The sequence below is a fragment of the Eulemur rufifrons genome, chromosome 8, assembly GCF_041146395.1.
Source record: "Eulemur rufifrons isolate Redbay chromosome 8, OSU_ERuf_1, whole genome shotgun sequence".
Taxonomy (NCBI): domain Eukaryota; kingdom Metazoa; phylum Chordata; class Mammalia; order Primates; family Lemuridae; genus Eulemur; species Eulemur rufifrons.
The window spans coordinates 33,786,771-33,810,918 of record NC_090990.1 but is presented as its reverse complement, the minus strand read 5'-3'; the positions used below and the strand labels follow the sequence as shown (position 1 = coordinate 33,810,918).

At 55.1% G+C, this 24,148-nt stretch overlaps 1 protein-coding gene across 1 annotated transcript; it reads right to left on the bottom strand.

Moving 5' to 3' along the window:
* Positions 1-1,764: 1,764 nt before the first annotated feature.
* FAAH (fatty acid amide hydrolase) lies at positions 1,765-19,873 on the bottom strand. Its single transcript, XM_069479923.1, has 15 exons — positions 19,494-19,873; positions 13,262-13,375; positions 11,284-11,418; positions 10,948-11,081; positions 10,664-10,870; positions 10,376-10,416; positions 10,090-10,214; positions 8,513-8,638; positions 7,883-7,980; positions 6,237-6,336; positions 5,893-5,933; positions 5,121-5,160; positions 4,601-4,709; positions 3,539-3,684; positions 1,765-3,333 (listed from the first exon to the last, which is right to left on the bottom strand). Exons 1-15 carry the CDS (start codon positions 19,686-19,688, stop codon positions 3,205-3,207), a joined length of 1,740 nt encoding a protein of 579 aa, XP_069336024.1. The 5' UTR covers positions 19,689-19,873; the 3' UTR covers positions 1,765-3,204.
* Positions 19,874-24,148: the final 4,275 nt, after the last annotated feature.

Here is a 24,148-nt window from a genome sequence, read left to right as displayed (position 1 = left end):
GCTTCACTTGTCACTGCAGACCCAGCACCCAGCATGGTGCCTAACCCCTGGAAGAGGCTCACTCCATGCTCTTGGAAGTAACTGAGCAGCTACGAGCACCATTCTCCATGCCTGGAATATAATGACAAACAAGATGAAGTGTGGCTCTCAGGAAGCTTACATTTTCATGAAGGAGACCAAAAAACATAAATGATTTCAGATAGTGATAATGCTCTAAGGAAGTACAAAGGGTGACATGTTAGAAAGCGGCAGGGGAGGCTGTTTTACAAGTGAGTGATCAGGGAAGGTGACATTGGACCTGAGTGCTCGAAGCAGGGGGAACAGCTAACACGGAAGCTCCAAAGCAGGGACCAGCTTGGGATGATTGAGAAACCAAAAGGTGCTTGTGTGGCCAGAGCACAGTCAACGAGAGGAAGAGACACCCAAGATGAGGATGGAGCATGGGCAAGAGCCATGTCACACGGGGCCTTGTAGGACACAGGAGACTGGATTTTATTCTAGGTGGGACAGGAGGCCATCGGATGGTCTCAAGCAGAGAAGTGACTCAATCTGATGTACACTTTTAAAGGATCACTGGCTACTGTATGGAGAATAGATTGGGGGACAGGCAGCGACAGAAGTAGGGAGTCCAGCAGGGAAGTTACTGCGGTGTCAGGGTCTGGATGAGAGGCAGGCGGCTTGGCCTAGAGTGTGGTGGTGGAAATGAAACACAGTAACACTCAACCACGCCCACGCCCCTCAGCAGCATTTGCCCCCTTGTCTGTCATTTTCCCCAGCCCTGATGGCTGGAAGAGATGTGATTGCATCAAAGTCCACCTCCCCCAAAATCCCGGGGCTTCTCAAGTATGGGAGCCAGGCCTGGCTCACGGCAGTCCCCAGTACCGCTCAGCAGAGGGCCGGACATGGCCAATCTGAGGCTCCAAGGGTTGCATCAGTGAACCAGTGAAGGAGTGAAACAGTGGCGCCTCCACTCTGCAGCCTTGTGTCTGGAAGCACAAGGACATCAGTAATCGAAAGAGAAATGGGGCTGGAAGAGGAGGAAGCTGGGGCAGATGGCAGGTTTTATGAAACAATAAGAGGCAGGCCAGGTACAATGGCTCATGCCTGTAATCCTAGCACTCTGGGAGGCCAAGGCGGGAGGATCACTTGAGCTCAGCAGTTGGAGACCAGCCTGAGCCAGGGCAAGACCCCCTCTCCACTAAAAACAGAAAAGTTATCCGGGCATGGTGAGAGCCTGTAGTCCCAGCTACTCGGGAGGCTGAGGCAGGAGGATCGCTTGAGCCCAGGAATTTGAGGTCACACTGAGCTATGATGATGCCACTGCACTCTACCCAGGGCAACAGAGCAAGACTCTGTCTAAAAAAAAAAAAAACCACCCAAAAAACAGTAAGAGGCAAAATTACAGCAGCCAAGAAACCAAGGCAAAGTAGAGCATCTACCTGGTTGTCCCAGTCTGGCTGTCCCCATGTGGGTTGGGCCCTCAAGTCAGCCCCAAGGTGTGGGACCTCACACTTGCCCTGAAACTGGCCCCACCAAGGCAGGGATGGCATTGGTAGAGAGCAAGCGCCACTGGGTGTGACAGCCTGAAGAAGGAAAATCAGGGTGGAGAAGCATTGGGAAGGCAACCTGCCCTGAAAAGAATGTGCAATAGGCCAGGAGGAAGCTGGCAGCCTGCCCTGCCAAGAGGGCTCAGGCTCTGAAAGTTCTTCTCCAGCCATCAAGAGAGTTGTGGCAGGGGGTGGGGGGGTGGCAGGGAAGAGTGAGGGAACTCTGCTAGTGGGGTCAAGAAACCGCTGGAGTCTGCTACAGACTAGCTGCCCTTCCACCTGCCAGGTGACACAGTTCTAGTAAAAGGAGAGCTGCCGACTGGGCACGGGTGAGACTGAGCTGAGACGGTTGGCCCCCATCCCAACTGTCAATTCCCAAAGGGCCCCTCTCCTCCCCTGGCCCACAGCTCAGGCCTTAGGCCCCTTTCCCCAAATCAGGGTTCACAGAGTGCTTCCTCCTCCTGGTTTTGCTCCTCCAGTCCACTCTCCTTGGTGAGCTATGATCTTCCAAGAGCTCCCATCGCCCCTGAGATGGAATTCAAGTTCCTGACCTGGCTTCCCATGTCCATCCACCTTGATCTGGCCTCACCCACTTCTCTGCTTCTCCTGTGCCCATTCAACCAGCCTGCCAATTACCAAACTCACCTTGGTCTTTGGGCATACTGTCCCTTCTCCCTGGGATGTCCCCTATCTCAGCCTCTGAGAACCTTCTAGGCTCAACACAGGTCCACCCCCTTCAGGAAGCCTTCCAGGGCAATCCAGGCCTTGGCAGCCTGGTGAGCACTCTGCCAGGTCACCTTGTCTCGTGCTCGCCTCCCCAGGCCTGTGGGCTCCTCTCCCCAACAGCACCAGCTCAGGGCCAGCACTCCAGACTCCCTGCAGTCCAACTCGGGCGCTTCCCCTGCTGCCCCACACCTGGCCCTGTGCTGGCCACGGAGGACAAAGGTGCAGCAATGGGGTCCCTGCAGTCGAGGAGAGCCAGTGTGCTAAGGGAGGCTGGCCCACCCACGGATGCCCACCACACGGGGCAGATGGGAAGGAAACAGCCCACGCACTCCAGGACTCAGAGGGGGGAGGAAGGAGCCCTGGAGAAAGAAGGATGTGAGCCAGGCCTCAGTACACAGAGCGGTAGAGGGGCAGACAGGGCATTCTGGGCAGAGGACAGGAAGAAAGGAAGACGACAAAAGGCAGTGTCCAGCAGAGCAGGGCTTAGCTAAGTGACAGGGGGGCAGGGTAAAGTGCGTCCCTCCTGTGGGTGATGGGCACCAGGGGAGCCGTGGCGGGGGAGACCAGCATGGCTGGAGCCCAGCTCTGGAGGTCAGGCCGGCCCTGCCCTCAACAGGCCACAGCCCCCAGCATCCTAACAATGACACCTAGAAAGTACACAGACGAGGCACTGTTTCTTGACTGTTAGTTGGGCCTTGGCCCGTGTCATACCCACTGGCTGCCACATGGGGTGGGGATCAGGGCAGGGAGAGGGGAGCAGAGGGGGAGCAAGGTCCAGACTCGGGGTGTTTGCACTTCTTGCAGAGGGTCAAGGGAGAGGACGTGGGAATCTCTGCCCCATGCTGGACGTTTCCTCGCAGGATGGCGGCTGTGCCCTGACTAGGCCAGGCCGCAGAGTGTGAGGGTCTCAGGTCCTCCGGAGCTGGAGCCGTCAGGATGGCCGCTTCTCAGGGGTCATCAGTCGCTCCACCTCCCGCATGAACCGCAGACACAACTCTTCATGCCAGGGCAGAGCCACGCACTGCACAGCCACGGGCAGCCCTATGCTCTTCCTCACGGCCTGCAGGGGACACCGGCATCAGGACGGGGGCCCGGGAAGCCCCCCAGCTGGAGAGGAGAGGCAGCAAAGCAGAGCCAGGCAGCCTTTTGGGCCTAGCTTTAAGAGAGGCTGGCGAGGACGGCAAGCGCTGATACTGGGTCCCCCACCACAGCTAGAGTCAGGGTAGGGGTGTGAGTTCAGAGGAGGGGGACAGCCCAGGCCTCACCTTCTGCAGCACCTTGTCCCAGATATCCCCAAAGTAGCCCGAGTAATGTTCCATCTGGGCATCATCCTCGGCGGTCACAGTGGTGACAGGCACCACCCCCGCGGGGAAGTCCAGGCAGTTGTAGAGCAAAGTGTAGCTGACAGCCCCTGGAACACACCGCAAGTGGCTGGCACAGGCCCTGAGACCCGCAGTGCCAACCACCCTCTCTGGGCCTTAGTCGACCCCTCTGTGAAATGGTACCCTGCATCCATGGCCAGGGAAATCTCCCTCCCGGGGTGAGATTGTGACAAAGCCCAGGAATCCAGATTGCAGGGCTGGGCTGGACATCCCACTGATGGTTGCCCCATGCCTTTGCCCACATAGTGTCCACCGCTTGGAAAGTTGTTCATATTTTTTCCACTTCTCCAAATCCCATCTGGACTTCAAACACCACCTCCCCAAACTACAGACTTGGTAACTCAAGATCCCCAGCGTGGCCGGGCACGGTGGCTCACGCCTGTAATCCTAGCACTCTGGGAGGCCGAGGTGGGCGGATCATTTGAGCTCAGGAGTTCGAGACCAGCCTGAGCAAGAGCGAGACCCCATCTCTACCAAAAATAGAAAGAAATTATATGGACAGCTAAAAATATATATAGAAAAAATTAGCCGGGCATGGTGGTGCATGCCTGTAGTCCCAGCTACTCGGGAGGCTGAGACAGGAGGATCGCTTGAGCTCAGGAGTTTGAGGTTGTTAGGAGCTAGGCTGATGCCACGGCACTCACTCTAGCCTGGGCAACAGAGTGAGACTCTGTCTCAAAAAAATAATAATAATAATAAAAAAAAAAAAAAAAAAAAAAAAAGATCCCCAGCGTGAATAGTGCTGATGACAGGGAGTTCATCCCCTCCCAGGGCTTCCCACACAAGTCGTCTCTCCAGCTAGGCAGTGGGCCCCGGGTTGGGGTCCTCCCCCAGGGGTGGAGACCTCCCCTAGGCCTCCGCTTCTATTTCCTGACAGCCCAGCAGGGCTGAATTCACAGAAGGGACAGGTGGTGCCAGGGGCATGGGTGGGTCAGCAGGCCTCACCTGTGGCCTTGCCTGGGGCATTCAAGTCCAGAGCAGGGCCCAGCATGGGGGTCAGCAGCACATCCAGGTCTAGCGCTCTCCACTGAGCAATCACGGTGTTACGGTACATCTGGGGAGGACACCCGCACTCCAGCGAGGCACTGAGACCCGGCCCACCCCAGCTCTAGTACAGGGGCTGTGGCTGGGGTGGCTCTGGCCCTAGCACCTGCCCCTGGATCTGAACCGAGGCACAATGGGACAGAGGTCTCCGGGTGGGCAGACAGCACTGCTTCTCCCACACGAACCGTAGCCACGACTCTTCCTGCCGGGGCAGAGCCACACGCTGCACAGCCCAGGCTGTCCCAGCCCCCAAGGAGGGTATGTGGGCCAATGAGGGTGACAGAGCAGGGCCTGTGTGGCAGTGCAGGGAGGAGGGGGGATGACAAGCCATTCCAGGAAGCCAGTGGGGGCAGTGGCAGGTCCCCTGTCCAACACCACCCTCCCCTGCCACCCTACTCTAATCTAGGGGCTCTGGCCTCACCTCGATCTCATGCTGCAGTTCCCAGAGCTTTCCAGCCGACCTGGGCAGAAGGAGTGAGGTCACCAGCCGTGACAGTCACAGGCATGGGGACCAGCAACGTCAGACCCCTACTCCTAACACTCCAGATCTCACTCCTCCATGGACCCTCCTCAACCTATGGGAGCTCTGAGAAGGCAGAGGTTCAAATCCCCACTGTCCGGATGAGAAAATCAGGCCCCGGGAGGACTTAGGCTGGATCATTTAGTGACTCCGAAGCACAGCCAGGACTACACCAGGCCTGGTCCCTCCCTACCCTCAGGACACGGGAGAGACTAGAGCTGTCAAAGGTCCTGGATGCTTCCACAGGATGTCAGGGTTTGGGACCGGGCAGTTCAGGCCCTGCTTTTCCAGCCCAAGCCACTGAGGGGCAGGTAGGACCCAGCACAGCACAGTTGGGCTCAGATCTCTAAGAGCAGCATCTCTCCTAGGTTCTCCAGCACCCAGCGCCCCTCCCCCAGCCCAGGCCACCCCCCCCCCCGCCCCGTCCCCCTACCCACACCCAGCCAGGTCGACCTTCTCCCCTCCCCCTCAGGCCCTTGCTCTCTAGCCAGACCTGGACCCTGCTAAGACAACAAGGTCCCACCTGACGGCCACAGAGGTTGCCCCCCTGCCTGGACCATTTCCAGCCTCAGAAGCTACTTCCCTTGAGTCTTTTCCCGTCAGAAACCACCAGGACCCAGCCCAGGTCGGGGAAAGGCAGGGGCAGGCATCTGGGCACAGGACGTAACCTCACCGAGGCTTCATGCTGCTGAGGAAGGCTGCCAGCCTTGGGATCTGCAGAGGACAGACGCACAGTCAGTGACTCAGCTTTGGACCAAGGCTGGCGACAACCTTCTTCAGGCCAAGCCACCGGGGCCTCCTCCCCACCGTGCGGCCCCCCAGGGCCCAGGTCTGCACCCCTTTTGGCATGCACAGGGCACGGGGGAGGAGAGCAGTCTAGACAGAGCTGGAGAGAAGAGGCTGTGCCTGCCCAAAGCAGGAGGGGCTCAGGGGGCAGGACATGCGGGTCATGGGACGGGGGGCCCCCAGCAGCACCCTCCCAACCCACCCCTGTTCCCTCCACTCATGTGCCCTCACCAGAGGCTTCAGCAGGAAAGCCAGCAGTCCTTTAAGCCAGCTGGGCAGCCTCAGAATTGAGATCAGGTCCCCCAAGCAGGGGTCCACGAGCTCACCTTTGCTGGGAGACAAAAGGCCCAGTCCAGGCACCCCATCCCAGTACCCCATCCTGGCACCCCTCCCGGCTCATTTACCCCCACCCACTGCAGACCGTGTTCTCCACTCAGTGACTCTGTCCGCCCCCCTCCTCTCCAGACTCTAGCAACTCCTGGTCTCTGATCTGTCATCTATCTCCTTTCAAACTCGTGGTTTACTCCTACTGATCCTTCGGGACACCTGGGCTCCACTCCACACCCACCAGAGTTCTGCAAGGCAGGACTCAGTGTCTCCCTCTCCGGCAAATCCAGCTCAGAGCAATAAGGACTGAGGGCAACATCTCCCTGTCTGGCCTCACTGAGGGCATCTCCACGATGGCACTGAGACCAGCCCAGAGGCTCAGTAGGAGGGGGCAGGGTGGGTCCCCCGTGAAGCATGTTTCTGAGGCTGTCTCTGGCTCAAGATCTCAGGGCAGGCCAGGCGCAGTGGCTCACGCCTGTAATCCTAGCACTATGGGAGGCCGAGGTGGGAGGATTGCTCAAGCTCAGGAATTCGAGACCAGCCTGAGCAAAAGGGAGACCCTGTCTCTACTAAAAATAGTAAAACTTAGCCGGGTATGGTGGTACCCGCCTGTAGTCCCAGCTAGTCAGGAGGGTGAAGCAGGAGGATCGCTTGAGCCCAGGAGTTTGAGGTTGCTGTGAGCTAGGCTGACTCCACGGCACTCTAGCCCGGGCAACAGAGTAAGACTTGTCTCAAAAAAAAAAAAAAAAAAAAAAAGATCTCAGGGGAAAGGTCTCAGGCAGCTGATCCTGGGGCTTCATCCCCAGGGCCAGAGTGAGAGGTAATCCCTTCCAGTGAAGCCTGGACCATACTCGGCTGCTGGGGAGGGAGAGGAATATGACAAGTGGGGCCCTTGACCAAGGAAGGCTGCAGGACCAATGTCCCCACAAGGGAGGCACAGGAAGTGGGTTTATGCTCTGAGGGGCATCAGTCCAGCCAGCCCAGGGACATCACCAGGAGGCACCCTCACAGTCCTGTCCTGTGCCCTTGCCAACCTTCAAGGATGGAAAAGAGGCGAGAGGAATGAGCTTCTCTAAACATGAGCTCTGCAAAGTCCCTGAAAGTGAGTCTGGTCCATCCCATCCACTTTACAGAAGAGAAAACTGAGGTCTTGCTCAAAAGGAAAGACTTGGCTCAAGTTAGACCGACAGAACCTGGAGTAGCAGCATGCTGCCCTCCTGCCTTGACCCTGCCCTTGCCTCTAATCGGTTCTCAGACAGGCAGGCAGACACCTCCTGCCTGCCTCCTACCTCACAACATGCTCAGCTTAGGGTTAGGCCATGGATGCTCAATCCCACCCCCTAGGGCGGGCACCTTCCCAAAGTCTCCCCGGCAAAGGATCTCCAGTCTCAACCTGCACAGCTGGAGGGACAGCAGGGTCCCTGCTCAGAATGCTCAGACCTTTGTGTCCAGCTGAGGCCTGTCCTGGGCGTCAGAGCACCCAGTGGCTCTCCCTGGGCCTGCCCACTTTTCTGATCCCACCACAATCCCCAGAGCCCAACATCACTCACAAGTTCTGTAGGAAGCTGTGACCACCATCACTGAACAGCCCACCTGTCGACAGGGTCTCCAGAGCATAGGGTATGTTGCTTGGCAAGAAGGGAACCAGCTGCAGGGATGGAGGGGCGTAAGGCCTCCAGACCTAACAACTCTTGGCTGCCATGACTGCACGCTGCTGGGCGGCCCTGAGGATGCACCGGACCAACCCTCATAGTGCTCTCACTAGAGCCACAAAGGCAGTCTTACTGACCCATGAAAACTCCCTGCAAATGCAAGCATGACAGAAACCCGGAGCCACACACAAAGTTGTCTCAGATGACCAGTCTAAAACCCACTGGCCCACTATGTCAGGGCCCTGGGAACTCTGGACAGCTGTGCTCCCCTCCTCGTGGAAGCAGCCCCCCAAATGCAGTGCTCACACGTTACCCAGAAAGAGGTTTAGTTCTCAATCACTCATCCCAATCATCCTGATCATCTCCCCCCCATATACGGGTCCTACAGGACCACAGTTCCTATCCCCAACCACGAAACAATAGGGGTGCCGGGGTGCCAGGATGCCAGGGAGGGAGTGGCCGTGGGTACCAGGAGGGCTGCCCTGGAGAAGAAGAGATGCCAGGATGCCCAGGCTCCTGCAGCCGTACCGTGTGGCCAGCAGCCTCAAGGCTCTTCTTGGTCTCCAGCAGGGCCCGCCTCATGGCCGGGGTGGGCATGGTGTAGTTGTCAGTCTCATAGTACCCCACACGCAGGGGCCGAGAGCTTGTGTAGACCTGCGGGCAAAACACAGGGTCGGGTCAGGAGAGGATGGCCCTAGGCAGGGCTCCTGCACCCAGAGAAGCTCCTCAGCCCCAGACTCAGCTGCAAGGCTGCAGCCTGGACCCCTCTGGCAATGTTTCCCCTGAAAACTGATCAGGGAGGCCAGCCCCTTCACATCTGACCCTTTCATAAAACACCTTCACAATGACGTGGAGGTGGGCAGAGCAAGGATGATGATTCCCACTGCTCATGTGAAGAAACTGAGACTTAAGGTCTAAATAGGGAGACTGAGGCTCAGAATGGGGCTGGGACTTGCCCAAAGCCACCCAATGTGGAGTGACAAGGTTAGGTCTAAAGAACCCAGGCATCCTGTCTCCTGAGGCTCTCTGCTACCTGTCCTGCCTCCCAGGATAAACTGTTCCAGACCTCTGGACAGGGACCTCATCTCCTCTCCTCCCTCTCAGGCAGGGGCTTGTGGCCGCCTGGCTGAACCCCTGGGTACAGTCAGAACACCCCCCTCTGCTGAGGAGAGGGAGCTCACCCCTCCCCAGCCAGATCTACCAGCCTGCCCCCTCCCAGGAACACCAAGGCTACTCCCCTGTCCATAGATCCACAGCCCCTCCAAGGCCACCTGGGCTGGGACGAGGGCAAGAGGTCTGCACAGGGAAGAGAAATTCTGGGATGCTGAGAAATGGAGCTTGCTGTTTACTGTTCCTCTGTCTGCATCCGTCTAACTTCACCACCCCTGAACGCTTTGTACAAATGTACAAATAACCTTACTATTCATTCTGGAAAGACCCATCAACTCTCCCACAGAAAGCATCACATGGCAGTTTACACCCCATGACTCTTTGGACCTCTCACCTCTAAATCCTCAGCTTGCTGTGTCCACCAATCCGTAAGTACTCATATTATATCAGGATCCTTACCCAGTCCTAACCAAGCCCCTTGCCGAAAGCCCTGCCTTAACACCAGGCTTCAAGATCTTAGAGGCCCCAGCCCTCTGAGTTGCTCCGGAGGCTCTGGGGCTGCGGTCCCTCATGGGAGAGCGACATGCTCAGCTCTCTCTCACCCATGGGCTGTTTTGGTGATATTGGGGGAGCCAGCCCTCCACACTGCCCACACATCCCAGCTCACTCAGCCTCTGGATGCTGCGGATACAGACAGGAATTAATTCTGTAAGAAAGGCTGCTATCTACGGAGGGCCACGCACAGCAGAGGCACAGGAGTTCTCTGGCTGGGAAGTGATTCCTGACTCCCATTTCTAGGGCCCGCAGCAGAGGCGGGGCGGGTTTGAAGACCTGAGGTTTCCAAATGCAGGCGAGGGCTCCATCTGGCGGCCGCCTGTGGAGTAGCGGCTGACCTTGGCCTCCGAGGCCTGGGTGGGCGGTTTTCAGGAGACATGGCCTCCAGACCTGCCCACCTTGCAGGAGTCCACCCCATGCCCAGCCCCACCCCGGCTCACCTCCTCCCTGAAGGGCAGCGGGGGCACAGTGGGGTCCAAGCGGAACATGTCCTCACACAGCAGGGCTCGCAGGCACAGGGCCAGGCTCTCCACGTCCCGGGCCATGGGGCCAACGGAGAGCTGCACTGTGGGGCAGGAGGGGAAGGACGTGAGCAAGATGAGGAGGTGGGAACTCAGACGCAGAGCGGCCTGGGGGCCAGACACTGCCCACCAGAGAAGCAGGGGCAGAGGTGAATCAGACCAACCCCACCCTCCTCCAGGGCACTGAGGGGACCACAGACCTCACCTGCCGTCTGTCCATAGACACAGCCCTTCAGGCCACTCTTGCTAGATAAGAAACACAAGATGTTGGAAACAGGAAATGTAGTCACCCTCTGCCCATCCCCACGCTCACACAGCAGCTCTAAACTCTCCCCACCTTGGAAACCAAGGAACCCCGCACAGCCAGCGGTGCTGTAACACTCCCTTCCAGCAAAATCCTGGGGAGCGGACCCCTGCCTGGAACCCAGAGAGGTTGGAAGCTAGGCCAAGGTCACACAGCAAGAGGCCCAGAAGCTCCCTCCATGCGTCATACCTGAGGCGGTTCGATGTGGGCTTGAGACCACAGATGCCACAGAAGGAAGAGGGGAAGCGGATGCTGCCTCCGATGTCAGTGCCTAAGCCCAGGGGGGAGCCTCCAGACCTAATGAGAGCCCCCTCGCCCCCTGAGGAGCCACCTGGGCTCTTGGAGGACTTCCATGGGTTTGTGGTCTGGCCGAAGAGGGGGTTACTGCAGTCATAGCTAGAGGAAGCAGGGACGGGTCAGTCGTGTCATGCTGGCATCTGTGCCCCCACCACTCCCCACTCCTGAGACCCAACCTGAACATGGACTGGGGGACGTTGGTGTGCACGAAAGGCACGGCGCCCTGCAGCTTCAGCACGCGCACCACCACGCTGTCGCACTCCGCCGGCATCCCCTCGTTCAGGCTCAAGCCCAGTGTCGAGTCCTGGCCCTGGGAGGAGGGATGAGCACCAAGAAGGACATGGCTGATGAGTCAGGGCAGGCAGCCCAGGGTCCACTCCCACCACTGTCAAACAGGCCAAGGCAAGGCACACCCAGCATCCCTATGTCAAGGCCTCTGGACCTGATACCTCCTCTGGGGGCCCAAAGCGACCCAGGACACACACCTGGCCTGACACTGAGGCAGGGCGTACCTTGTAGGTGAAGCACTCCTTGAGGCTCACAGGGACCCCATAGAGTAGGCCTTGCCTGGGGGCTTCGGACAGCCAAGTCTCACAGTCAGCCAGGTAGGAGGTCACACAGTTGGTCCCTTTGTTCACTTCCCAGGCCTGGGGGAGGGGAAAATAGATTCAAGGTAGAGTCAAGCTGGCCTTTAAAAAAATTGTGGTAAAAATATGCATTGTATACAATTGGCCTTTTAAAGTATATACCCAGGGAAAGAGTAACCGGCAATGTGGCCCAGAGGACAACCTAGGGCCCAGCGCCCACCTCATGGGGACATCTGGCCCCAGCTTCAGCCTGGCTCTTTCTAGCCTTCAACCCCAAGACAGAGAGGGTCCTCTAGGGCCAGGGCAAACCAGGACACTCAAGGGACCAAGATACTGGCTTCAGATGACCCCCAGCAGGGGACGAGCAAGGAGGAAGATGACCACTGACCACTCCCCACCTCCTCCAAGCCACATCTGTGCCCAGTGAGGCAGACAGCAACTAGATATGGACAGACCCATCACAGGTCACACTGGGAGCAGCCACTAGAGCAGGGCTAGACCCAGATCCTGGCCTTCCAGAGCCTGGCACTCCCTCCTCTGCCCCACACCTGGCCCGGAAACTCTGGAATCTGTCAATCAAGTCACATGAAGCAATGGACTGATTGTGGTAAAGGGGGCAGGAGCTTGACTAAAAGGAGTGTCACAATCATAGTGGACATCTGCTCAGAGCACTCAAACCACACCCCACTGGGTGATACAGAGGGAAAGTCCAGGGTAGAATGAGTAGTAAATACTCCTACACCTGTGAGACACCCAAGGAAAACCCGGCAGGTTGTGTTGCCACACTCAGGCTTATGCAAAATCTGTCCCCAGGCTACCCAAGGCAGGAAAGGAGGCCACTCTGTAAATAGAATGCTCTCTGTGATTGACTAAGAAGATCAGGGACCTTTCAGGGATTTTGATGGGAAGAAGCAACACTGCCTCGCTCGCTCAGCTGCAGTCCCTCACACGTTGTCACGCAACCCTCACCCAGACCCCAGACTCGTTCACCTGCCTGGGGGTCACACTCACTATCAAACACTCTTTCAAGAAATCATATGAGCCAACTCATAAAGCAGAATTTGTCCTCCCTCCCTTCCTTCCGTCTCTTGAGCATTTACTATGTGGAAGACAACGTGTTCAGCACTAAGGGTCAGAGACAGATAAGACAAGCTGTGTCTACAGAGAGCCCACAGTAGAGATGGGAAAGAGAAAGGGAAAGTGAGCCCCATATGGCGATGAGAACTGTGCTGTTAGAGAGCGACAGTGAGCACCAAAAAGGCAACACTACCTAGGCTGGGAGGGGAAGAGGTAAGGGTTGCCTCCTGCTCTGGGCCCTGAAGGCACAGCCAGGGGAATCTGTGGCACCGAGAGGGGCAGAGAAGAGGGAAGGAGAATTCCAGGCAAAGGAGCCCCACTCAAGCCAGTGCAGAGGAGGGCTGAGCTGCTGGTGCCCTCAGCTCCAGGAAGCCTTGGCCAGAGGAGATGCTGCGGACAGACGAGGAGCACAAGAGCAGGGCTTGAAGAGCTGGGAACCCGAGAGAGCATCTGGCCAGGAGGCTGGTGCTTGGGCATGGAGGGAGATGGCGGTGGAGGGCCAGGGTGGCTGAAGGGGGATAACACCAGGGGAGGGACAGGAGAGACATATCAGAACGGAACAGACCACACAGTGACCAATGGAGTAGAGCCAGGAGGGAGAGGGAAGTCTAGGCTGAATTCCAAGTTTCCAGCTAAGACAACATGCTCAGTGACACATACAAACACACAGAGTGCTCTGGCTTCTTCCCTGCCTGGCAGCCCCTGGCACTGTGGCCTCCCCATGGCCTTCAATGAGACAAAGTCCAGGCCAAGTTTTCCCCACCGCCTGTGCGGGGGGCGGGGGGGGGGGCAGGGAGGATCCTTGGCTGGCCTGTGCTGGCCTTACCTTTCCCACATAGGTGAAGAGGGCAGCCTCAGGGGACACGTCCCCACTGTGTAACTTCTGCACCAGTTGAGGCAGGGACAGGGCCAGCAGCGCCTCCGAGTCCAGGTCTGGGTTCTGTGGGAGACATACTCCGATCAGTCCCTCACTCCCCAACCCTCCACCCACCTCCCCGAAGGCCTCAAGTGCCTGCAGCAGACATGTGTGGCCCACGCCCCTCAGCCCCACGCATACCCAAGCAGATGCTCACGGTCACATGCTGATCCATGCAGACATGCCCACCCGCAGCTCTGACAGCAGCAACGGCCCGGGCTGGGCAGGCCCTTGCCACCTCTGGAGAGTGCAGATATGTCTCCTCCAGAAGCCTGCTGGGGAGTGCCCAGCGAGAGGCCATGCCCCGGCTGACCATTAAACCATCACAAACAACCCCTAGCAACAGCTGCCTTCTGTGTGCCAGCCACCGTGCTGATGCGCTCCGCATTTTGATTAAATCCTCCTACCATTCTCACTGCACAGATAAAGAAACTGAGGCTCAAAGAGAGGAAGTGCCCCGCCTAGGACCATAAAGGTAAACTACAGCACTACAGCGCTCTGCCCACCCAGCACAGGCTGCCCACTGACTGCCCACTGTCCCCCGACCCCCGACCCCTGGCAGGGGAGGGCAAAAACAAGAAGACCCCTCCTGGGTGGTCAGGTCTGTGGCTGGAGGCCCACCTGAAAGGGAGGATCTCTACTTTCATGCATTGGCTGCCTGGTCCGTGCCAAGCACCGCACTAGGCACCGGCTTGGCAGTGAACAGGAAGCCATGCCCGCAGGTGCCTACTTGGGTCAGGGATGGGGAAATCAGATAATTAAAAGGTAAACAAGATTTTAGATAGTTTCTCTTAGATAACTTAGAGAAAATAAAAAGGAGTGCCGTGAGTGGGCACCACGCGGATAGGGTGGGCAGGGAAGGGCTCTGCAGGAGGAGGGGCATTTGAGCAGGCATCTGACTGCCGGACCTCAAGGGCTCCAGAGTCCCCGAGTCAGCCCCTGCCTGCAAATGCCTGCCTGCTCCCACCTCAAAGGCAGAAGCAGTTAGCAAACGCTGAGTCACAGCCACCACTTATCACCCCACGCTCCACTACTCTTGCCAAGGTCACCAGAGACCTCTTAGTTACCAAACCCAATAATACAGGACCCCTTTCATCTTACCCCACGTCTTACCGAGGCACTCAAAGGCATCGAGGCCACACACCGGCTCTCTTCAATTTCTCCTGAACATGGAGACACTACACTGTCCTGGTTCCCCTCTTGCCTCTTGGCTGCTACTTATGTCGTTCATTTATTTAGTCAGTTAACAAACATGTTCTGGACGACTACTCTGTACCAAGGACTATGTTAGGGGCCATGAATTTAGAGGTAACCAAGACAGACGAAGTCCCTACTTTCAGAGAGCCTGCATGCAAGAAAATGAACGAGTTAAGAGAAACGGAGTGCTGTGACGGAGATGACACAGCACTGACTCCGATGGGACGGGCAGGCCTGTCTGAGAAGGAGCCAGATGTGAGGAGATACAGGAGCTCCTCGAGGTTCCTCCAGGCACCTTTTCTTCCCTCCCTGAGGCTGGGAGAACTGCGAGAAGGCCTTCCCTCTCCTGGCTTCCACCCCTCCATATACCCTAACTCTCTCCCGGCACTTCACCCGTCCCACAGCCTCCAGGTCCTGCACCCAGCCCGACCCAGCAGAGCTCAAGCCAGCCCACTGGGCTATTCCTGTCCCTCTGAGCTCATTGCCTCCCCAACTTTTTTTTTTTTTTTTAGAGACAGGGTCTTGCTCTGTCACCCAGGCTGGAGCGCAGTGGTACAATCATAGCTCACTGCAGCCTTGAACTCCTGGGCTCAAGTGATCCTCCTGCCTCAACCTCCTAAGTAGCTAGTACTAGAGATGCGTGCCACCACACCGAGCTAATTTTTTTTAAGTTTTTGTAGAGACAGGGTCACACGATGTTGCCTAGGCTAGTCTTGAACTCGGGAGCTCAGGCAATCCTACCCCCTCAGCCTCCCAAAGTGAGCCACCATGCCTGGCTATCCCCCACATTTAACCGACTCCTCCTCTGTGTACTGTACGCTGTACTCAGGGGAGGGTTCTGCATCCAGGCATTAAGGAAAGAAAACAGGTGTCTTGTAGCTCCTCCCTCTCCCTCCCACATGCATCCAATTAGTCACCAAGCCCTCTAAGGAGCTCTGGAAAATATTAATAAATCGTCACCTCTCCATTCCCTCTACCAAGGCCCTCATTGGGGCTCATCTTTTTCTCCTAGGTCACACAAGGGCCACCTAACTTCTGCCCTCCCCAAGCCTGCCCCTCCAACTCACATTTCCCAATAGGGTCAGACAGTGCAAAGTCCAACGTGGCCTTGCCTCTCCCCTTGAAATCCCTATCACACGGCACCACAAGCTCCAGAGCATGTGCCAGGAGGTGCTTCCAGGCCATGGTCTGGTCAGACTCCTTCTGCGCTCCTCTCCCAAGGCTCCACTGCCCCCTTGCACCCACCATAGTCCCAGAGCAGAGCACCCTGTCCACATACCCCACAGCCTCTGTACCTGAGACCCTCAATATCCAGAGCACCTCTCTGAATTTGCTAAACTGACACACTTGGGAATTTTTTTTAATACAGGGAGCTACAAAGAAGACAAAAATGGACCTATGATTTCTCCTCAAACACACCAGATAATCCCTGCTGATATATTTTTTGAAAGGTTTGCAAAATGAAAAGTGAGCAGGCTCTCCGCCCCTGGTTCCTCCTGCACAGTCCCTCCTCTAAAAAGGAAGCCAGAGTTTAGCGGTTTCTGATGCACTCTTGCAGGAAAAGAAACTATATGAAAAACCCACAATGTATACAGCCATTTACATATATTCTTTTTGCACAAAGGATCATATTATACACACAGCACTGCATCTTGCCTTTCCCATCTCACAATTAAAATAAAAATTTGGGGTTTTCTTCTGATTATATAAATATGGGTTCATTGTAAAAAAAAAAATACCTACAGTATGGAAAAGAAAGTCAAAATCAGCAGAGAGCCCACCACACTGGGATAATTACCACCGACAATCTAGTCACCATCTCCTCCAACCCCACCATGAGGTGCCCACAAAATCCCTGTGCACTAAAATCCCTGTCAGCTAAAAGCCATCAGTGTGCTCCCCTCCATTCTCTGCACAAATTTTAATTCCTTCCTGTGTTCTTCCCTGTTGACAGTTGATGACATGGCTGTTAACAGCTATTTTTAAGACTTCAACTAGTATCAAGCAGCTGAGACATTTTCTCTTTTCATAAGACACCAAAGTACGTCTGCAGCTCCAAGAAGCCAATATGGGGAGGTGAGGGAGACTGCTATTGTCTGGAGAATGCAGGGAAGTACACAGATAATGTCTAACCATGTGGCCACATGTTAATTTTTCAAGAGAGGGATACTACACCCATCACCTGAGCATTGCCCCTCCTCCATCTGTTTCTGTGTCTCCCGAACCACCTACTGTCCCAGTTCCAGGTCTCCTAGATTGTCCTCTTTTCTTTCCCTTCACGGTTTTTTATCACTTTTGTTCTATTTGAAGATATTTGATCATGCAGACCACAATAACCATGGTCCCCTTTCAATTCATCTACTGAATCATTTTGTTTTAAAGGAATGTGCCAGGTAGGTTTGGAGAAGGCCAGGAGACAGAACCACAGGTCAGATCCAGCAGAAAGTTGAAAGAAGGAAGTGGTATTTTGTAAGACCAGTGGGTCTGTGATGAGCAGGTTGTCAGAGATGCGGAAAAAGCCATTCAGGGTAAAACAACACGTGCAAAGGCACAGAGGCATGAGTGGGTGTTCTGTGGTGTCTCTCCCAGCCATAATATTCTATCAATGGTGGTCCCTTCTCCCCAGTCTAGAAACCAGTCAGAGGTCGGGGTGAGGAAAGAATGGGCGAAGGGTTATTACAGGTGAGCCTCACATGACCAACAGAGACTTGCCAGAAACACACCTTTCTCCAGAGTTGCTCAAGGGTCTAGAGAGAGTAAACTAGTTTGTGAAGATTCAGAAGGTGCTCAGGTCCCTGCCTGTCCAGCCTGTGTCCTCCTTGGAACACATCTAGGTATCTGGGCTCCCAACGAGGATTGTCCAGAATCTTTCAGACCAGAGCTTTACAACACACTGCTGCATTCTCACAGGGCCCTCGGGGTCCTGCTTGCCTCAGGTGTCCTTGGCTACTCAGGGCTGGGCTGAGAGAGCCCCCGAAGAAAGGCTGCTGGGAGTGTCTCAGATCCCACCTCCCTGCCATGCAGGGACCCCAGGGCCAAGCACAAGGGTACCTTAGGGGTTGGGAGTGGGGAGAGGAGCTGGTCCCAAGACTGGGTGGAGTTCAGCTAAAACTGCCACCTCCTACCTGCCCCCAAGGCCCACAAAGCTATTTTCATCAAGACCCCAGCCCTTTGCTAATTGCTCAAAACCACAGAGGCTCTAGAGATAGTTCTTTCTTTCTCTTCCAGTCTTTGGGAACCCAAAAAGTAATTTCCTGCTTCTCCTAAACGGGCTAAATTTTGGTGATGGAGGCCAGGGTTTCCTGCCCCAGGGAGGGTGTGTAAACAGCTTTTTGTATTTCAGAACCAAAACTTCTATCCTGGAAGATTTGGTTCTTAAAAATAATGAAGGGCAGTTACTCCAGAAGGAAACCATGTAGATGCTGCTGCTTGGAGTAGAAGTGCAGGAAGACAGACTGATCCTTCAACCATCCCACGCCTCTGTCAGCCAGGTGGGCTCTTTGTGACTGGGAGAGGAGTTCTGCAGGCAGCAACTGTGGGGAGATGTCTGCACCTGCTCCCCACACAGCTCTGGGAGCTGGCAGAATTCAGCTGGCTGCACAGAAGGACTTGGGGCCTCAGGAGCAGCCAAGGGCATCCAGGCTGAGCTGGTGCTAAATACGAGGACCCCTGAAAGGGGCACCTGCAGAGCCCAGCCAGAGAAGGGGGCCAGGCAGTGAAGAGTCTGTGCTCACACAGGGGAGGCAGCCAGTTTGGGTTGAACACCCTCCCTATCTGGGAGGAGGAAATTCTAAAAATTGACTGATGGTGGACTTTTCAGCCAGCTTGATAAGTGGAGGCTGGAACCAGATGTATTTTAATTTCAATAAATAATTAAATATGACACTTCCTGGGCCCAGGGATGGCACAGAGTAAATTCATGTGATTACAGCCAGCCAAAATCTCAACACATTCAAGGCCACACCCTGGGTATGGCATCCATGGCCCGGTCTTCCTTCCTAATATCTCGCCCCTGCTCCCTTCCTCTCCACAAGAGGGAGCCTGGGGAGTCCTGCTGGGCATCTAGGTTTTTGTTCTGCCCCAACTCAAAAATCACTTGGTGAGCATCTGCTAAATGCAATTTTCTGTGACTTCCTCTCTGCTTCCCACCTAGGCATGCCCTCCTGAATCCTGCTGCCCCCATCACCTGCAAAGCCTTCCCACCTGTCAGCTCCCACAAACACTCAGCAAGTCTACCCTCCCTAGGCACATAAGAACATCTCCCAGAGTTCAGCTTTTGGGCTTCTAACTGGGGCCAGGGTTTCCTGCACCAGAAAGGAAAGCCGGGGACTACAAGCTGTCTCTCCCCACCACAGCCCGGCCCTGCACTCCCCCCGCCCCCCAATACACACACTGAGATAATCCAGGGGCAGCTCAGAGAGAAACCAAGCTTGTTGACAGATTACCCCTGGGCTTACCAGGGGTTGGAAACGACAGCCGGGCGCAGGAGGTGGGGAGACTTCCCCGTTAGCCGTTAGCCTGGCTTTGCCAATAACTCCCTGTGCACTTGGCAAGTCTCTTTCTGGCTCCCTCAGGATCCTCATGCACAAATCAAGGAGCTTGAACTATTAAGTTCTCTGGATTCCCTGGGCCATCACTCCGAGATTCCAAGTCCTAAACCCTAGCACCCGTTTGGTTGTCTCGCTAGCGTTTTAGCGTTCTTTAGCACCGAGCAAAGCTCCTCTTTGACCCAGTGCAGCAATGGCCTTCCGCGACCTTTCATTTCCTTTCCTCCCCGCCCCACAAAGAGTGCAGAATGCATTACGACATTAAGGCGAGGAGAGCATCTGGAAAGTAACACACCTGCGCTGCCCGCCCACCTGCCCTCTGCGCGTCCAGGCTGCAGAAAGTGCCGCTGGGGGTACCCCACGCCGTGCCCACCGCCCCGCCCCGCCCCGGCAGTCACCTGGAGCCTGAAGCGCTGCGCCGCCTTGTTCATGCTCTCCAGGCCGGCTCGCTGCCTCTGCCGCGTCCGGGCCGCCGCGCCCTGTGCGGTCCAGCGCCCGGACCAGCGCAGGGCCACGGCCGCCACCACGAAGCAGCAGGCCAGGGCAGCCCCGGAGGCTCCAGACAGCGTGTCCCACAGTTCGTCCGGCAACATGATCTCCCGCCGCCAATTGCTGCAGACAGCGACTGATGAAGAATCAGCACTCGCGGCCGGACCGCTCCGCCGCAAAACCCGGCCTGGATTGGCCCGGGATCACGCGCTCGCCTGCGCGGAAGGAGCGAGGCCCCCGGGGGTGGCGCGCGGTGGCGGGGCAGCGAACCCTAGGCCAGCGGCGCACAGCAAAGTCAAGCCCGACGGCCCGGTCCGAACGAATTGCTCCCTCGTCCTTCCGCTGCGGAGCAGGTCAGCCAAGAGAGCGGAGAGCAGCCACAGCTTGGGGTCAGGGACCTTATTAACCTCAGCAAACTGTTTAGCAGCATCCTTCCTGGAGAACCAAACGCCGGGGTCGTGCACCTCCGGGCGTCCATTTCTCCCCAGCTCAGGACTTCTGGGGCGCCAGCCAGGTGACAGAAACAGGAAGTTCCTCTGGGGCGCCCACCCGCTGTCCCCTCCTCTTTCCCTAACTCCAGGACTCCGTGTCACCCGCCCTGGGCCCTCTCCTTCATGGCCCAAACCGCTCATCACTTGTCCTTTGGCTCGGCCACTTCCCGAAGACTGGTCTCCCCAGGGTCACCCTGTCCCAGTCCTGGGCCATCCTGGATTTCACACTCAGGAAGCAGAAGGAACGCCGAACCAGGAAGAGCCTGGGGACGCCGCACCCTTCATGGGGGAGGTAAATCTCGCATACAAACACACACACACCCCTCTGCTGCCGTCTGGGCTTCTCCCACAGAACTTTGTGTGCTTTATCTCCTGTGTTCTCCCAACAGCCCGATGAGAAAGGCATTTTTATGCTCATTTTATTTATGAGGTAACCAAGGAAAAGCGTAAATAACTTCTGTGGGTCACAGGTGCTCGGTGGGTGGGGATTCAAACTCAGGTGGTCTTAACCATCGAGCAGTACACCTCAGGGCCCCTGGAAGTGAGGCGCTGCGGGCGCGGGACAGGAGAGTGCTTTGTGGCTGAAAACACCGGGCGGGCGGGGCTCCTGGTTGTCTTTACGTCTCTGAATCTGGGCCTTTATCTGTAAAAGGGGGACGGTTGTGTACAGGATTGTTAGAGGGAGTCAGTGAGGTCTTTAACAATGGGGCCTGGCACATAGTAGGCCCTCCCTAAACAATTATGAACCGAGTGCAAGGCCTACCTGTGGAGCGCCTTGGGCGTTATTGGAAGAATCCCGGCCTGAGGGCCTCGAGTCAGGCTCTTGAGTCCATTCAGGAGGGGCCCCAAGCCTTGTGCCTCCAAGTCGTCATTGGCCTTCGCAAGTTGTAAATCCTAGACCTGTCTCCCTAGAAGAGGAGAGCTGACAGGTACAGAAGATGGAGACCCCAATCTGAAGTGGTTCTTGTGAGGTCACTTCACCCCATCTCCTCATTAAAAGAATGGGATTCTGGCCCTCAGTTCACCTTTCGCTTGCTGGCAGACCTTGAGTAACTCAATTTTTCCTCTTGTGCAATGAGAAGCATTCTTGCAGACCCTCTCTCCCTCTCAAGGGGAAAATAATGTGATAGTCATAGGGAAACACTGGCCATTCCTGAGGCTTAACCACCAAGTTCATAATCTGCTGTGAGTAGAGCAAAGATTTGCTACTTCAGGGACTCCATTTACAGAGCATTCACTTGTGTTTGCTATAATGACACCTTCTCTAAGCAGAAAGCTCCCTGGGGGCATATTAAATAGGATTGAATTCACAAAAAGGATCCAGGGTTTAGCGTAGTTTTGGAGGCCAAGACAGTAAGTCCAGGAAGGAGTCTAATGTTCCCATCCTGGTGGATGGCCACTTCATTCCTGTAACAGAGGATCTGGAGACCTTTCTGAAGTCCTGTGCTTCAATTCAACAGAAATGAACCCTGCTACCATGTGATGGTCCCTTGGTGATCTGGGAAACTGAGGCAAACACTAGATTTAAAATCTGTCCTGAGGTTGCAGTGAGTTACCATGATGCCACTGCACTCTAGCCCAGGCAATAGAGTGAGACTTTGTCTCAAAAAAAAAAAAAAAAATTACAACTCTTAGCAGTGGATAAAATATATATATACCCTGTGGAGCTTCAGTCTTATTGGGAAGGAAAAAGGTGTGCATAGACCAAGACACAAAATAAACAACAAGCTTTGGTGGATATGCAGAGATCATGTTGCATGAACGCAAAGAGCCTTGGATTCCAGACCCATGGGCTGAAGAGTAGCCCTTAGTACGATGGCACAGTGGTTTAGAGCTTGGCTCTGGAGCCAGACTGTCTAGCAACCCAACCTTGTTATGGGACTCTATGCCTCAGTTTCCTTATCTATAAAATAAAGATAATAATAGTACCCCCTACTACTCTAGTACTATGGTTAAGAATCAAATGAGCTCATGCATGTAACATAGCCACAACAGGGCCTAACATATAGTAAGCAATCCATGTAATTTAAACATTGTCATTGTTGTTGTTGTTACTACTTATTAGAAAAATAGAGACCTACAGAGAGGAGTTTTCTGGCCTGAGAAGCCCAGGCTCAGGAGCCAGACTGCCTGAGTTCACCTTGAGTCCACCACTTTAACTTCTTGTGCCTCAGTGTCCTTATCTGTAAAATGGAGATAACACCAGTGACTGCCTCACAGAATTGTCAACGTTAAAAAAGTTAATTCAAGGAAAGAGCTTGGAACAGCTCTTCACCCACTGTAAGAGCTCAGTAAATGTTAGCTCACTTTATTTTAAGCAGAGATGTATGCAATCTTACCAGTGTTTTGGGAAGACAGTGTGGAGGAGGGTTGGGAGAGGCAAGCTAGAGGCTGAGGTCATGGAATGGAAGAGCAGGTGGATGTGAAGATCTGTGTTACATAAAAGGCATCGGTGAGGTAAGGCAACACCACGCACCTGTACTCAGGTGGGTTATGCAAGGGCAGTTAGTTACTCTTACAGCCTGTCAAGCAGGCCTGGTAAGTTCCCTGACCAGGCTGGGGATCCTCCCCAGTTAGCTGGTGACCTTGAGCGAGTCATCCTTATGTGTCTTCAGCTGTTGAGTGGAAAGACAGGTAATAGCTTCCCAGCTCTTGAGGTGGAGGTGGGGCTGCCCGGAGAGGGAGGAGAGCTTGCAGAAGGGAAGGGAGCTTCTCGGATTCCAGAGAACTTGAAGTCTGTCTTTGTTCTGGGGATGGGAGCAGTAACTTCTCTGCTTCTCGGTTTCCTTTCACTTCCGTGAGCCTTTCCCAGGGCCTACTAAAGGGGAGGACACAGGCCTGTTCTAGGAACTGCTCTGGTTTGAATGTATGTGTCTCTCCAAACTTCTTATGATGGTATTAGAAAGGTGGAACTTTTGGGGGAGGTGATTAGTTCATGAGAGCTCTGCTGTCCTGAATGGGACTGGCTTTATGAAAGAGCCGCAAGGGAGCTGTTCACAGCACCTTTTGCCCTTCTGCCCTTGTACCACATGAGGATGTAGCAACAAGGAACCATCTATGAAGCAGAGAGCAAGCCTTTCCAGACACCAAATCTGCCAGAGCCTTGATCTTGCACTGTAAGAAATAAACTTTCTGATCTTCATAAATGCCCCAGTCTCACAGACTAAGACAGGAACCCACGGTCCCCCATGGGAGGTAGGGTACCATACGCAGAAGCACTACCATCTGTGGGGTGCTGACAATTTTTAAAAGCAGTCAAGTCTTTGAGTGCAGTTGTCTGAGTTCCCCTCACCACCCTCACACGCTCCTGTGAGTCTGGGGAGAGTTTGTCTCCTGTGGTAGATTGACAAATGACCCTGACAGTCCACCCCTCCTGGTACATGTGCTCTTTGCAAAGTCATTTTGTATCTCCTCTCCCCAAGAGGTGGAATCTACTTCCCCACCCCTGTAAATACTGGTGCCTTGCCCTAACTAATGGAAAGTAGTGGAAGGAATGTTGTGCTAATTCTTAGCCAGGGCTTCAAGAGAACTGTTTTGTCTCTATGTCTTGGAACCCTGCCACTGCCATGAGAACAAGCCCCAGCTAGCCTGTCAGAGGATTAGAAACCATGTGGAGTAGAGCCCGCTCAGCCCCATTGCCCCCCGCCCCTGCTCAGGCCCTTACACAGGTGGGAAAGCCAAGACAAGCAAACCCACCTGATGGCAGATACATGCATGAGCTTAGCTCAGCAGAACCACAAGCCAACCCATAGACTCAGAGAGTAATAGATGGTTGTTTATAACACTAATTTGGGGATTGGTTCATTACAAAGCAATAGCTAACTGATCTACCTCCCCATCCCCAGATGAGTAATTGAGGCCCACAGACAACCAGTGACTTGCTCAGTGCTGCATAGCCAGTGGAGGGCCCAACTCCACCCAGGTGAATCAAACCTGGGTCTTCAAGACTCAAAATCCCTGCTGCCTCTGTAACATAGACACAGACAGCTAGACTTTAGAACTGCTGTTAAAAGTTCCAAGTCATCAGCCAGCCACACTTCACCTTAAATCTGTTTTCCTCAACCTGTTTTAAC